The sequence below is a fragment of the Brassica oleracea genome, chromosome C2 (assembly GCF_000695525.1).
Source record: "Brassica oleracea var. oleracea cultivar TO1000 chromosome C2, BOL, whole genome shotgun sequence".
Lineage (NCBI taxonomy): Eukaryota > Viridiplantae > Streptophyta > Magnoliopsida > Brassicales > Brassicaceae > Brassica > Brassica oleracea.
In genome coordinates, this window is record NC_027749.1 from 14,182,856 (window position 1) to 14,198,463 (window position 15,608).

The following is a 15,608-nucleotide window of genomic DNA, read 5'->3' on the forward strand; positions in this document are numbered from 1 at the left end:
TGACGGATAGTAAGGAGGTGCGAGGATTTGCGGGGTCAAAGACCAGAGCACGTTCAGTGGTATTATCAGCCATGGATATAGTCACAGAGGAATAGAGTGAAACAGAGAGAATAGAGAAGGGATTTTGGAGAACGGAGAAGAAGAAGAATGGGAACGGCGGAAAAGGAAAAAGAAAAATAGGTTTAGCCCTATGGTGGCTCTGATACCATATTGAGTATTGGACTTGAATGATTCTATTGATTAGTAGAGCTTAGCTCTTATATGTACATCGATGGTTACAGTAAAGGTAAGACAATATTGAGATCATAATTACAGAGAATAAGAACGTTAGAGAGAATCTATAATATGGACTTTCCATTCTCTTACACTGAGGATGCTTAGAGCTGCTGGTTGCGTGCAGAATCTTATCTTCACCTCTTAAGTTTTGTGTAAGATAGGAAACAAAAAAAAACACACCGAATTTGTAAACTCCCAGATGTATAATCTCTCTTTTGTTACAAGACCTATCAGGTATCTTTTTTGTAAGGACATAGAAGCATGAGTTTATGCTGTGATTAGGAAAAGATAGATATTGAGATGGCGTTTAACTCTAAAACCTCTCCATGAATATTGTGTATTGAAGGAATCTGATAGACAATATAACCAATTAGTTTATTGAATATCAAGTTAATACACAAAATCAAGAAACTTTCTTCTTGAGATCATACACTAGATACCTTTCTCTTTGTGTTCTACACAATTTCTCACAAAAATGTCTAATTCTAAATGAAGAAGATGAGTCACTTATATAAGACTTCCGATCGTTGACTTTGACTCTAACAGCCAACTCTACTCATCCATCTTCATTCATGCCTTGCCAGCTTCTTATTGCATCATGCTTGCCAGCTCATCTTTGTGCATACGGTACCAATCAGAATCAACAGATTTTTCTGTAGCATGGTGTTCCAGAGTTGACCGAGCCACCTCATCAAATCTGGTGTGGTAGCAGCGAAGACCGAGTGATGAGAACGCAGTTAAGCTTGACATGATAGGGCGCAACACTAATCATGGCCGCCTCTTCTGTTGTTGATTTGGTGTGTTCGTGCTCGTTCTGTTCATAGAAACATCAGGCATGTGACTTTCTTGCCAGGGTACACCTGGTGGAGTCAGACTGGCGTGAAACGTGGCTGTGGCGACCAGTAAAGCGCTACGTGCCTCTGAAGGGGAGTCTCTATACTTTTTGAAAGTGAAATACTTAACAAGATCTTTGTGACTCCATTTCTCCCACTGGGCATGTGGAAGTAAAAGCGGTTCACTCGACATTAGTGGTACCGATGAGTTTCTCATAGTTTTCTCTATCGCCAGCTTCGCTTGGAAACATAATCAGCAAATCCAATGCAGAGAGAGACTCATCTTGTTCATAGCATTCACCTCAAATGTCCTTGACTCTTATGGAATTGCTTGAACAACACTTCAATCACCTGTAAGGTAAAGAGGAAAAAAAAAACAGATTTGATTGGTGATTTTTTTCTTGAAGAGCTGTGTTACCCTGTTTATATTTCTTGTGCAACACTTCAACCTAATTCGTCTCTGTGCTCAACTCAGCAATGGCTACCACCGCTCCGATCTCTTGTGGCAGAACAGCAAGATGCAAACCGGTTTGACCTTGAACAGTATCGTCTTCTATGCCATCAACACAGCTCGATACAATCTCTCTCATCACATCGGTTTTACCTCTAACCGCTGCTACATGAAAAAGAGTCTTCCCATCTAATACCTTTAAGCCGGCAAAGCTTCTTATTAATTCCCAAAATCGCCCTCACATTCTGTACTTAGCCAGCTGCTTGCTGCAGCTGCATGAAGAGGGCTAAAACTTTCTTTCTTCACGCAAACGTGTTTAACAACTTGCTAGGAAGAAGAAAACGCCAAGGCCTAAGAGGAAGACAAAACCTTGTATCTCTGTGTTACTCCATTTGTTTCTAAGTGAGTGATGGAATATGTGTTTGTAAACTCGGTTTATGGTTGTCGGCTTTTGGAAGGTTGTTGCAGGTTTTTAACGATTGTGATTGCAGGTTTTTGAATGATTGTGATGTATGAAAGCTTGTTGCAGGTTTTTGAAATGTCGTTGTATGAAATGTCTCAGGTTTTTTGAAAAGTTTGTGGTTGCTCCATTTTATGTTCTTATTTTTGCAGAAATGATTCTAGAAATATAACTAGTACTAATTGGTACAACTAGTATTATTTCCTAGTTAAAAGAAGACAAAACATGTTAAATCGAATAAAACTGAACAACTTGGAAACGTGTCATCAATTTCAAATTACCAAAAAAACATTATTCTACAAAGTTATATTCAAAACTTTTAGGTGGTGTTATTCGTTGCAGATATTAGACTCAACTCCAACAGATTTAAAATGGGTAATATTTTGAGTGATTCATTAATGATTTATATTTCTTTCTTATAATCAATACCAATAGATTTTAAAATAGATAAGATTTATAAAAAAATATTTTTGAATTATCAATTCAAATATGCTTGATTTTAGAATGATTCACTATTGATCTCTAGTGATTTGTCTCCGAATTGAACGTTCAATTTGATTCTCATATGCAGTGACGAGTGTTAATAACAAAACGTCTATATTAGTAGAATCATCTTCCTCATAAATAATTTGTTCCATTGTTTCGAAACCTGCCACAAAATATGATAATAATACAGATCATAACAATTTTATAAATAATAAGAAGGTTTTTAAACTTCAAGGGCCTCAAGCAATCAAATATCATCATAGATTCGTAACTCTTGTGAAATTATAATGTAATCATTTATTACTGCCAGTTAAAAGAGCATTGAAGATGATTCAATGGAGTCAAAATAATAAGTTGATAGAATACCTTCGTTGTTGCAGAAAGAAATCTATTGTTGGGAATCTTGGGATGAAAATATTGATTGAGAGTCAAGAATAAAACTGAAAAATCTGATTCACCATGATAAGACTCGTCTGTTATTTGAAGAACAAGAAAATATGAAAGAAAAAAAAAGAAGAAAATAAAGATGACACACACCCGTAAGAAAAACGTGGGTTGATAACTCTGAATTTTCAACTGAAAATCTTTAGGTAAATCTTGGATTCTGATTGCTAAAATTTACTCATAAAAGTAATATCAAAATCATTCAACTTCTATATAATTCTTTTTACTATGAAAATCAATCCATGCATGAATAACACTAGATTTAAAATCATAATTAGATTGAATAACAACAAATTTTAAATTCTTATGTTAATGATATTATAAATACAAGAATCAATAACACTAGATTTGAACTCTTTCAATAAAAAATATGTTAAATACAAGAACCAATAACACTAGATTTAAACTCTTTCAATAAAAAATATTTTAAATACAAGAACCAATAACACTGGATTTATAAAAAGAATTTAAAATTAACTATTGAATAACAACAGATTGTTCTTGGATTTAAATTATATTCAAGTCCATCAATGAATAACACCTTTAGTTGTACAACTTTGTAAAGAGTTGTATTTTGATGGTTTACATATATTATTAGTAGTAGTATCATACACGAAATTAAACTTTTTCAATTGTATTTATGTTTTTGTATACTCAATATTTATGATGTTTCTAACTTATTACATATGTATTAAAACGTGCATAGTATTTTTTTTCCTTTTTTAAAAGATTGATATTTCTAAATTAACCTTAAAAGTATATGGTAAAATATGTGAAAATATGTTGTTTATCTAACCAATGTTGAATATTTTTAGTTTCATCACAAAGATACTACCAAATCTATGTGTAGTAGACCTATTTAGTATTTTCATGCTAATCATATATGTAAATATGTGGCTCACTTGACCAAACACAAATAATCACAGTACAACTTAGTATACTAGTCATACTAGTTATACTAATTGTACTAGATGTACAAGTATTTTGAAATGTACTTGTTGTACGTTTTTTTGTTCACTTGACTTATAACTAGAATTATACCTAATAAAACCAAATACATCGCTATACAGAAAATAACATCCTCAAACACAAATAACATCCTTAAAACAAAACTAACATAATCCACAAAACACGAATAACATCCACAAATCAAACACAATAACACATAAGAGTTACACACATGAAACACAATCAACATCATAAGTTTCACTATCAAGCATGCCAGTAATAAGCAAGGAATGTCTGGTAAACTTTTCAAGCATACTATCTTTAAGGTCCATGTCTAAAAGAGTAAATTCCCCTAGAGAAAAAAAGTAATTAATCTTAAATACTGTTATTATAAAGAAGATTAAATGAAATGTTTATTTGATTTATTATACTAATTTAAAATAGAACTAATGGATATATAAAGAGCCTACCTTACTTTCCACCTAATGATATGAAGCTTGGCAAACACTCGATAGTAATGACAACTAGCGATATGACTAGAAGTCTTTTGATGAGGTTTTCAAAATAGTGTTGTGGATCAACTCCATTCTTCTTTCGGTGGATGATCATATAAAAATAACAAAAGATTAATAATTTAGGTTTATGCTAATAGCTTGACAACGTGGTTTGTCAATGATTCTTGGTTGATATTTATTCCAACTATACAGTAACTCAAGAGTACATGTTGTGGCCTGAGAAAAAAAGTCTTTTTTGTATCTAGTGATGAAAAATGTGTTACAACCATTGTTACGGTTGTGCAAGTTGTCATAGTCAAGTACTTTAATATTCAAAACTATTGAGCTAATTCTGTGCATTTTATTAAGTGCATTCATGAATTAAATCTAATTATTCATTAGTTTTATTAAAACTCTACTCATATGATCTATTATCTAATAAACAAATTCAGAATTTTATCATAAAATAATAATAAAAGATTTTTAAAAAAACTTCAGACTAGATCACCTTCAACTTTAGACAAACTGTTTAACAGAAAATGACATATACACATCTCTTTTTGGTTTCTTGAATATTTTGTTGATGCATATATACCACAAGTTTTAATATCCAATTACGATGTAGAAATGCCAAAGATGATTTACATAACCAAACCGAATTGAATTCCTTAACAAGAAGTGAACCATAGCAAATCAAACCATAACAAAGGTTCATTTAATATACAACTCAAAAACATGAATCTGAAGAGAAATAGAGATCAAATTCCAATACTTTGCATACATGCTTAAATTTGAAAAACAAGCAGAGCGGTGAAATATTTGTAACATACTTTCTACCAAATTGTATATATAATATTTGTCTTAAGAGTTAATCATTGATTACTGGCAAAAAATATAAAGGAAAGAAACTCTGCCAATGTTGTCATCTCATTAGATGTCATTGGTAATTTTCTAAAAATCACTTTATTAGCTTTGCTTAAAAGCCTTCAATTTGCATATGCATTCTTTGGTAGCCGATCTTCGTTTATATCTAAAGAATGTAACTATATTTGAAAGTTAAAGAGAACATGTTATAAGTGAACATATTACAAGAAGTTCACTCATAGGCAAACTTCAAAATAACACTCGAAGAACCCATATCTGAAAAATACCATGTAAGAGAGTAACTATTGATTCTTAGATCTACAAACAAAGATTGACATAATTAAATCTATCAAAACGGTTTAAGGGTTTGGTGATGTTTGACAAATCTTCCGTCAATGTTTGCCAAAACAAAAAGTGTTTTCATGCAGAGTTACGAGAAATCATTATATTAGAATACCAAGGAAAATTCTCTATTAACAAATAATGATGCAGTTGTTTACTGTTTTTGGATAATGGCAGATGGATAATGTGGGGTGTCAGTTTCTTGTTAATTCAAGTAATAGGAGGAAATGTTTTTGTTGATGAAAAACAAATCAAATATGAAAGTTTTTCTCCACATGATTTGTGTAGATTATAACATGATTAAGGAGATGAAAGCAGTCGAGCTTTCTTATATGCTGCCTAAATACATATTGGGACAAATGTCCAGCAACAATTTTGATGTTTTTGAGTAATAATATACAACTTAGAAACTTTATCACAATGTCCAAAACGAGCAGTATGCACATTTGTGTCTAATTAAGAAAAAATCATGGCGGTCATGATGTGAATGGAAATCAAAAGTGTGTTGTCAAAGATGTGAAGAATGGTTCTCGTTTTAGTAGTGTAAACGGTCAGATTGGTCTAATGGGCCTTAGTGATGCGAAGATGCTTGACGGGCCGCGTCAGGAAAATCGAAGCCCATTTAGAAGGACTTAAAAGACGGAGCTGGTGATTGAGCTGAAGTCGTCGTTTTCTTTTCTTTTCTGTTACGAGAGCTGTAACTAATTCTCTGTAACGATCAATATCTAGTGCATTCCGGGATACCGATCCTGAAGAGAGAAGTACCCGGAGTTGGAGTGGGGAACTCTATAATTCGTGTGTGTACTTTAGTTCTTTACTCTTTAAACCAACATCACACGAGAGCGAGAGAGAGAGAGAGAGAGAAGTGAGCGAGTGCGATCGAGAACGTATCGGTAACAAGTGGTATCAGAGTACTGGTTTCGCTGGGAAGGATACTAGATCGACTCAGGGTTCGCGAAGGAAGAAGGATCAGTTATATCATCCAGATCTGACGAGAAGCAGTCAAGATCATCTAGATCTAACTGGAAGCGAGCAAGAAGGACGAAGAGATAAGGAAGAAAGATTCGACGGGGATCGATCTATAAGATCTCCAGGGGAGTGATTCTTACCTTTCTTTGATAAGACCTTAGATCAATTTTGCCTAATACTGTATAATAATAAACATCCAAAACTAGTTTATCCTAGAAGTGCATTGATCTGAATCTGGAATTAGATTGCTACTGATTTATTCCTTTGAAATCTGATTGTTATCTGCATGTGACAAACAGATTGAGGTGGAGTCAGCATGGATCCTACGCCGGGGAAATTTCATATGGATAAGTTTGACGGCAAGGGCGACTTTGGATTATGGAAGTATAAGCTGTTGGGGCAGCTAGAGATTCAAGGTCTAGGTTTAGTACTGAAGGAAGAATCCGAGCCAACTTCAGAAGAGAAGTCAGATGACTCAGATGTTAAGGAAGCTAAGGTGGATCCTAAAGCAGCTGAGAAAGACATCAGGGTCAAGAATCTATTGGGGACGTGTCTGAGTGATACTATCCTAAGGAAGATAATGCACGAGCCCACGGCTTTGGGAATGTGGAGAGCTCTGGAACAAGACTATCAGACGAAGTCTCTTCCAAATCGGATATACTTGAAGCAGAGCTTTGCAAGCTTCAAGATGGAAGAAAGAAAATCGATAGAGGAGAACCTTGAAACCTTCTTGAAACTAATTGCAGACCTGGCGAGCTTGAAGATCATGGTGAGTGATGAAGATCAAGCCATTCAACTCCTTACAAGCATCCCAATGCCATATGAACCTCTGGTTCACACACTGAAATATGGGACTGGAAAGGAAACACTCACAGTGAATGAAGTCGTTTCATCGGCTTACGCAAAGGAGGCAGAGCTGAGACAAAAGGGAGTTCAGAGCAAGTCTAGGCAGGGAACAGAAGGGTTGTATGTGGAAAGCAGAGGGAGGTCTGAAAGAAATGGATCTCGAAATTCAAACATCCGAGGGAGGAGCAGAGATTATGACAGAGGAAGATCAAAGTCAAGACCAAAGTTTGGACCAAAAGCTTACTGGATCTGTGGAGATGAAAATCATTGGAAACGCGACTGTCCAAAGAGAGGTAGACAAGATAACAGCAAGCCATCTACTTCAGCAAACGTCGCTTCAAAGCTACCTACCTCCATAGCCTTGACATCAAGCTTACTTTCAAAGAGTGATGAATGGGTGCTAGACTCTGGGTGTACATTCCACATTACACCCAGACGGAAGTTTTTATCACAGTTTGAAGAGTTCGTAGGGAACAAGGTCCTCATGGGTAATAATACTCATTGTGTGGTGAAAGGACAGGGCACTATCACTATTGACAGTCCAGATGGAACAGTTGTAACCCTCAGTCAGGTGAGATATATTCCAGACATGAGAAGAAACTTGATCTCCTTTGGTCAATTGGAACAGTCAGGATGCAAGTACACTGGCGCAGGCTTCAAGGTGGATTTCTACAGAGGAGATCAGAGAGTGTTGACAGGACAGTATGACCAAGGCCTCTATTACCTTCAAGGGTCAGTCAGAGGAAACATGGATAAGGAGTCTTGCAACACAGTCGACATTACAAACAGATGGCACTCACGCTTGGCACATATGAGCCAGTCATCAATGGAGACTCTTGCAAGAAAGGGTTACTTAAAGAAGGAGGAGGTGAAGACTCTGGGGTTCTGTGAGGCATGTGCGATGGGAAAATCTCACAAGCTGAGTTTTCCAAAAGCAAAGCATTCAACAAAAGGAATACTTGACTATGTTCACTCAGATCTGTGGGGTTCGCCAAACGTCACTCCGAGCCTTTCAGGATGCAAATACTTCCTGACATTCATCGACAACTACTCCAGAAAAGTATAGATATACTTTCTCAGAACAAAGGACGAGGCATTTCAGAAGTTTGAGGAATGGAAGATACTCGTTGAAAACCATACACAACGAAGACTGAAGTGTCCAAGGACTGACAACGGCCTCGAGTTCTGCAACAATTCTTTTGATAAGGTTTGTAAAGACACAGGGGTGAAGCGACACAAGACATGTCCTTATACCCCTCAGCAGAACGGAGTCTCAGAGCGCATGAACAGAACAATAATGGATAAAGTAAGGAGTATGTTACACGAAACTGGGTTAGGAGCAGAGTTTTGGGCTGAGGCAGCTTCAACAGCAGTGTATATCATCAACAGATCACCAGGTTCAGCCATCAACTTCGAGATTCCAGAAGAGCTGTGGTCAGGTTCAGAACCGAGATATGAGCATTTGAGAAGGTTTGGATGTGTCTCCTATGTCCATACAGTGGCTGAGAAGATATGTCCTCGAGCGACAAAGGGAGTACTTCTTGGCTATGCTCTTGGTACTAAGTCTGGCTCTTAGACGAGGAAAAGGTAGTGATCAGCAAAGATGTGGTGTTCAATGAGGAGAAGTTGTACAAGCAAAGGGAAGAGGTCACAGAAGTGACAATTGAAACTGTGAAGCAAACAAGCCCGAAGAAGAAAGTTTCATTCAAAGAAACTTTGGAGGAGTTTGAACCAGAAAACGAAACGGAAGGAGAGTCTTCTGCTCGAGGTGGAGTTAGTGTGCTAAAGGACCCAATAAACCTTTCAGACAACAGTGACTCAGAGGAGGAAGATGAGTTGGCTACTGATGAAGCAGGTGAAGATTTGACCGACTACATACTGGCAAGATACATAGTCAGAAGGAAGATTAAGCCTCCATCGAAGTTCGGCGATACTGATCTTGTAGCATACGCTCTGGCAAGTTCAGAGGCCATAGAGATTGAAGAGCCAAAATCCTATGAAGAAGCAACAAGAAGTAAAGATTAGGGCTTGTGGAACGGAGCGATGAGTGAAGAAATGGTATCACATGACGTAAACCAGACTTGGGAGTTAACTGACAAGCCGAAGGACCAGAAAGTAATAGGCTGCAAGTGGGTTTACAAATACAAGCCCGATATCCCAGGAGTAGAAGAACCAAGGCATAAAGGTAGATTGGTAGCAAAAGGTTTTTCTCAAGTTGAAGGGATAGATTACAACGAGGTGTTTGCCCCAGTTGTTAAGCACGTGTCTATCAGGCTGCTTCTGTCAGCAGTTGTGACCTTCGACATGGAATTGGAGCAGATGGACGTAAAAACAGCATTTCTCCATGGGATTCTACAAGAAAGGATCTATATGTCACAACCTGAGGGTTTCGTGAAGAAGGGTCAAGAAGAAAAGGTATGTCTCTTGAAGAAAGCGCTTTACGGGTTAAAGCAATCTCCACGTGAATGGAATCATCGTTTTGATGATTTCACGACAAAGAAGAAGTACATCAGAATTCAATATGATCCCTGTGTATACATGAAGGGGAAGACAATAGAGTCGAAAGTTTATCTACTGCTTTATGTAGACGATATCTTGATAACGTCACATAGCAAGATGGAGGTTGATTTATTGAAGAAGCTTATGAGAACGGAATTTGAGATGAAGGATTTAGGTCCAGCTTGACGTATTCTTGGTATGGACATTCTGAGAGACAGAAGTAGTGGAGTGCTAAGGCTATCTCAAGAGAAGTATCTGGAGCAGGTCCTAAAGACTTTTGGAATGCAAGGTGTAAGTTCAGTTCAGACTCCGATTGGTTTGCAATTCAAGTTAAAGGCAGTGTCAAAGCCAGAAGAAGCAGATCAGATGAAGAAAATGGAGGATATTCCGTATGGAAGCGCAGTAGGTAGCTTGATGTACGCTATGGTAGGCTCGAGACCGGATCTTGCTTATGGTTTGGGACTAGTCAGTAGGTACATGGGGAAGCCTGGAACAGAACATTGGGCAGCGGTGAAGTGGATGTTGCGTTACGTTAAGGGAGCTGCGGGTTTGAGTTTGTTGTTCACAAAAGGATCAGACTTTCAGGTCAGAGGGTATTGTGATTCAGACTACGCATCAGATCGAGATCGGAGCAGGTCAATTACAGGTTTTGTATTTACAGTGGGAGGCAACACGGTGAGTTGGCGTTCGTGTCTACAAAAAGTGGTTGCGTGGTCTACTACAGAGGCTGAGTACATTTCGTTGTCAGAGTCGAGCAGAGAAGCGGTGTGGTTGAAAGGAATCTGCGAAGAATTGGGGTTCAAGCAGCAAGCAGCAGAGATATACTGCGACTCGCATAGTGCGATCTATTTGGCTAAGAACAGTATGTTCCATGAACGCACAAAGCATGTTAGAGTCAAGTATAATTTTATACGAGAGCTGGTGGCACATGGATTTGTGAAAGTCTTGAAGATTCACACTTCAGAGAATCCAGCGGATGCACTTACGAAAGTTTTGCCAGGAGAGAAGTTCAGTGGTCATGTCAAGACAATGAACATTTCTGAAGCTTGAAGTGAAGCTTCACGAGCCAGGATCATCTCGGAGGTTTCAGTAAAGAGAGATGATGCAGAGGCAGATAAGGCTAACGGTGCGGGAAAAGTTAACAGGTGTTTGACTGAAGGTGGAGCTTATGCTCGGGAAGTCTCAGTGATTGAGAGAGTGACAGTGGTACCAGGATCAGGAGTGCACAAGATCAGTATCAAGTTCTGGTGCTGAGAGAGAAACAAGAACCAAGGTGGAGTTTGTGAAGAATAGTTCTCGTTTTAGTAGTGTAAACGGTGGTCTAATGGGCCTTAGTGATGCGAAGATGCTTGACGGGCCGCGTCAGGAAAGTCGAAGCCCATTCAGAAGGACTTAAAAGACAGAGCTGGTGATTGAGCTGAAGTCGTCGTCTTCTTTTCTTTTCTGTTACGAGAGCTGTAACTAATTCTCTGTAACGATCAATCTCTAGTAAATTCCGGGACACCGATCCTGAAGAGAGAAGTACCCGGAGTTGAAGTGGGGAACTCTATAATTCGTGTGTGTACTTTAGTTCTTTACTCTTTAAACCAACATCACACGAGAGCAAGAGAGAGAGAGAAGTGAGCGACTGCGAGAACGTATCGGTAACAAAAGATAACAATATTACAAAATTTGATAGTTTTGGAAATGTTCGATACAAGACTACGAAGTCAGCGCAACTTCGAAAAAGCGAAACCATTAAGGGGGAGGGTGGGGTGTGGGATGGATGGACTACAAAATTTAATTAACGTCTTTCAATAAACTAAGATCGATTCAAGTTACGTTGTCCACAGAACATATGTAAGAAAATAAACTCTAAAATTTAAAGAACTTAGTCGACTATAAAAAAAAGTAAAGAAAATTAGCTTAAAATATGTCTAAATAAAAAGGTACAGGTCATGATCATTCACAAATACACACAAAGACGTAAAAAAGATTAGCTACAAACTTATAAACTTTTCTAAGATTTTATTTATTTATTGATTTGGCTCATTTTTTAATAATTTAGTAGATATTTTGATTACTTAATCGATGTTTCTAACGATTTAATTTTATTATAATTTTTGAATAAGTTTTTCAGAAAAATATATTTTTAAATATAAAATTTATTTAGAATATTTTGAGTATAAATGAAACATAGATTAGAGAGTGGGATTTGAACAAAGAAAAAAAAAAAAGATTAGAGAGTGGGGTTAAACCCAAAACTAATACAAGGCCTTAGGTTCAGAAGTTATTAGAATTGGGGTTTGTACATTGACAACGACCTTAAAGATTTTATTCTTAAATAAAAAAGAGCAAAGGGACCTGAAACGAAAGATGCAAGATGAGGCCGTAGACTCTTCAGACAGCATGAATGTTCCCGACATAGTTTTGCAGTCATCATCTCCCAAACTCTCACAGAAGCAAGACTACATCTTCCACGGAGGGAGACGTCATGTGAGGCCGTACTACTTCGAGTTCATCGCTCATGTAAGTATCTGTAAATATCCCTAAAGCCGCCACATTGAGATTTGAAAATTGGCTACGCCAATTTGTAGGTGAATAAACGGTGGACTGGGAAAACAATTGTTGATTTGTTCGCCGATGAGTTCAAAGGCAGACCTCGTGACTACTATGTACAATCTTCCTCTCAACGGAATGTGATTATCTCATGAGTATACAAATTTTGAATTTTGATTTTTTGTATCCAAACATTTTGCAGGTTGGTGCTGTTAAAAGTGGAAGAATCAAAGTTGATGGAGAAACTGTACCAGTTTCTTATATTGTCAAATCTTCCCAAAAGATCACTCATTTCCTCCACAGGTGGTTGTTCTTCTTAATAGCTAAACTTTTTTTGTTCACATGGTTGCATCTTACAACTGGTTTTGCTAATTGCAAAGTTTACAAGTAGCTCCAGTGTTTTTGTCTAAGTGTATATCTAAAGTTGGAATGTGTGGAAGGTTTCAGGCATGAGCCACCGGTGATGACTGATGATGTAGAGATCCTTCTTAAAGAACCTGATGTTGTTACTGTCTGCAAGCCAGCTTCTATCCCTGTGAGAGAGTATTCCCTTTTGATTATTTTTCTCACTTCATGTGGTCTCTGTTGAATGTGAAGCCTGTTTTGTTCGGAAATCAGAATGATTAAATTAGACGACTCTACGCCAAAAACATAGTTTTCTTCACTTTCTGAAGTTGTAATGTCTGAAGCATTAGTATATATGAAAACATTGTGGATACAAAACAAGCCTTGTATATACATATAGGTGTTTCTTTTTTTTTTTTGCTTTTATGGTGTAAGATTGACATGTTGGTAACAGCACCGATGTTTTTCTTCTTGTGCAGGTGCATCCGTGTGGTCAATACCGTAAGAACACGGTTGTTGGAATCCTTGATGCTGAGCATGACCTTGGCCCTCTATTTCGTATCCAACTACCAATCATTATTAGATGAGGATACAATACGAGTTGTCTTAGTTGATCTTTATTGTACTCAATCCCCATCATTGTTCCTATGTCTTTGAAACTCATGTAATGAGTCTTTCCATTGACCTTAAACTTGATCTTGCCCCACCCTTGTCTCATATGCTCAACTTCATGGAAAGTAGCTTCAAAAGTTGCAAGGAATTGACATGAAACTTCTTCATAAATAGGATAGGCCATGGAATAGAAGCTCTCCATCTTCATGTGCTGCAGCATTGTCCTAACATCTCCTTCGATTCCTAGCTTTTCCATCATCTTGGTGCCAGCGAAGCGTGTTGGAACCCAAAAAACACCTTTAGCCAAGTGATGGTATAGCTCAGCAGCTGTTGGTGTCTTGCTCTTGGTATAGGAACAAGAGCAAGACACCAACAGCTGCTGAGCTATACCATCACTTGACTAAAGGTGTTTCTTGGGTTCCAACACGCTTCGCTGACACCAAGATGATGGAAGAGCTAGGAATCGAAGGAGATGTTAAGACAATGCTGCAGCACATGAAGATGGAGAGATTCTATTTCATGGCATATCCTACTTATGAGGAAGTTTCATGTCAATTCCTTGCAACTTTTGAAGCTACTTTCCATGAAGTTGAGCATTTTCCATGAAGTTGAGCATGTGAGACAAGGGTGGGGCAAGATCAAGTTTAAGGTCATTGGAAAGACTCATTACATGAGTTTCAAAAGACATAAGAGCAATGATGGAGATTGAGGACGATGAAGATCCAACTCTCCCAAAATTCAACAAGCTCCCTACAGGTGTGTGGACGAGTATCCTGTGAAGATAGCGCACTCCGTTTTCCAAAATAATACAATACGAGTTGTCCTTGCATCATTTTTCTCACAGCTATTCACCGATTAGACCGTTTGGTTTCTGGATTGCTCATCATAGCAAGGACTGCAGCAAAGGCTGATTTTTTCAGGCAACAGGTACTACTCGTTTAAGTTAAGTTAGTCTCATTTAGTCCATATTCCATAAGATGTTACTGTCTCTCTGGTAAAATCAAAAATGTCATAACTTAGTACTTTTCAGATAGAGGGTGGATTGGTGAAGAAACGCTATATTGCAAAGGTTATTGGCGTGTTTCCAGAAGATGAGGTATGAGCTCATTATAATACTGTTGATGGTTTAATCGCTGACTTCATATGCTGGTACACGAATTTTATTTACTACGGTATTAATCAACATCTAAACTGACATAATATCTCAAAATCAACCAACTTATCTTGAGGGAGCATAATAAGGCAAAGACTTGGGACGTTTATTTTGAAAGTTTATATGAAGTAGCTGCATGGCTTTGATTTTTCAGAAAGTGGTCGACGCCAATATAAATTATAATGGCAGCGAAGGAAGAAGCACAGCAGAGGTAAAAGCCACACTAAGATAATGTCTTCCATTTACACTTATAAGTAAAAACATTAGAATGCCTGTATTGCGTTATGCAGGACGCCAGTTCGAGTGGTGATGATAAGAAGGTGAAGGGGAAGCCCGCATGCACCAAGTTCACTAGAATCGATACAAATGGGACTCATAGCCTCGTCTTGTGTGAACCAGTGACAGGGAGAACTCATCAAGTAAGCAAGTGTTTATACATAATACATAACGCATAGCTAGCTTATGAGGAGAGTACATAGGGACAAGTTTAGCCTTGTTTCTCATTTTGTTTTTTTTTGGCGATTGTAGATAAGAGTGCATCTACAATATACAGGGCATCCCATAGCGAATGACCCGCTTTATCTAACTCAACACGTGGATGATCTTGAGACCAAGATTGCCAAAAGAATTGATGCAGGTGAGAGAAAGCTTGTCTCCCCAGAGGACTATATGTATTCCAGTGAAGATTTCAGCATCGATCCAATGTGCACAAACTGCCCTAAGCTGATCCCACAAGGGTATATACATAAAAGACTCTAAAACCACTATCAGTGTTCTTATTGTATTGAGCTAAACGGTGTCTCTCAATGTTTGCAGGTACGAGGAGCATGATGAGGCTCTTTGGTTGCATTGCGTTCGTTACTCTGGAACCGGATGGGAATACGAGTGTCCTTATCCATCTTGGGCTTCCCTTGCATTGCCATTTTCTTAGACAAGAAACTGTAATTCTTATTACCAACAGTTGTAGCAACTCACTTGTTTAAGGGTTGTACTGTTATAATGATCTGATCAAGTTGATTTGTTGGATTCAAAAATTCTCTCTCATCTC

General features: G+C 37.7%; 1 protein-coding gene and 1 pseudogene across 1 annotated transcript; one reads left to right on the forward strand and one right to left on the reverse strand.

The window, feature by feature from the left end:
• Nucleotides 1-1,044: 1,044 nt before the first annotated feature.
• On the reverse strand, nucleotides 1,045-1,952 carry LOC106323512 (annotated as a pseudogene).
• An 8,158-nt stretch (nucleotides 1,953-10,110) lies between these two features.
• On the forward strand, nucleotides 10,111-15,596 carry LOC106323514 (RNA pseudouridine synthase 7-like). The gene is made up of 13 exons (XM_013761622.1): nucleotides 10,111-10,927; nucleotides 10,970-11,118; nucleotides 12,223-12,420; nucleotides 12,489-12,566; nucleotides 12,653-12,753; nucleotides 12,898-12,985; nucleotides 13,275-13,353; nucleotides 14,252-14,334; nucleotides 14,438-14,503; nucleotides 14,715-14,771; nucleotides 14,851-14,979; nucleotides 15,089-15,297; nucleotides 15,377-15,596. Exons 1-13 carry the CDS (start codon nucleotides 10,111-10,113, stop codon nucleotides 15,489-15,491), a joined length of 2,169 nt encoding a protein of 722 aa, XP_013617076.1. The 3' UTR covers nucleotides 15,492-15,596.
• Nucleotides 15,597-15,608: the final 12 nt, after the last annotated feature.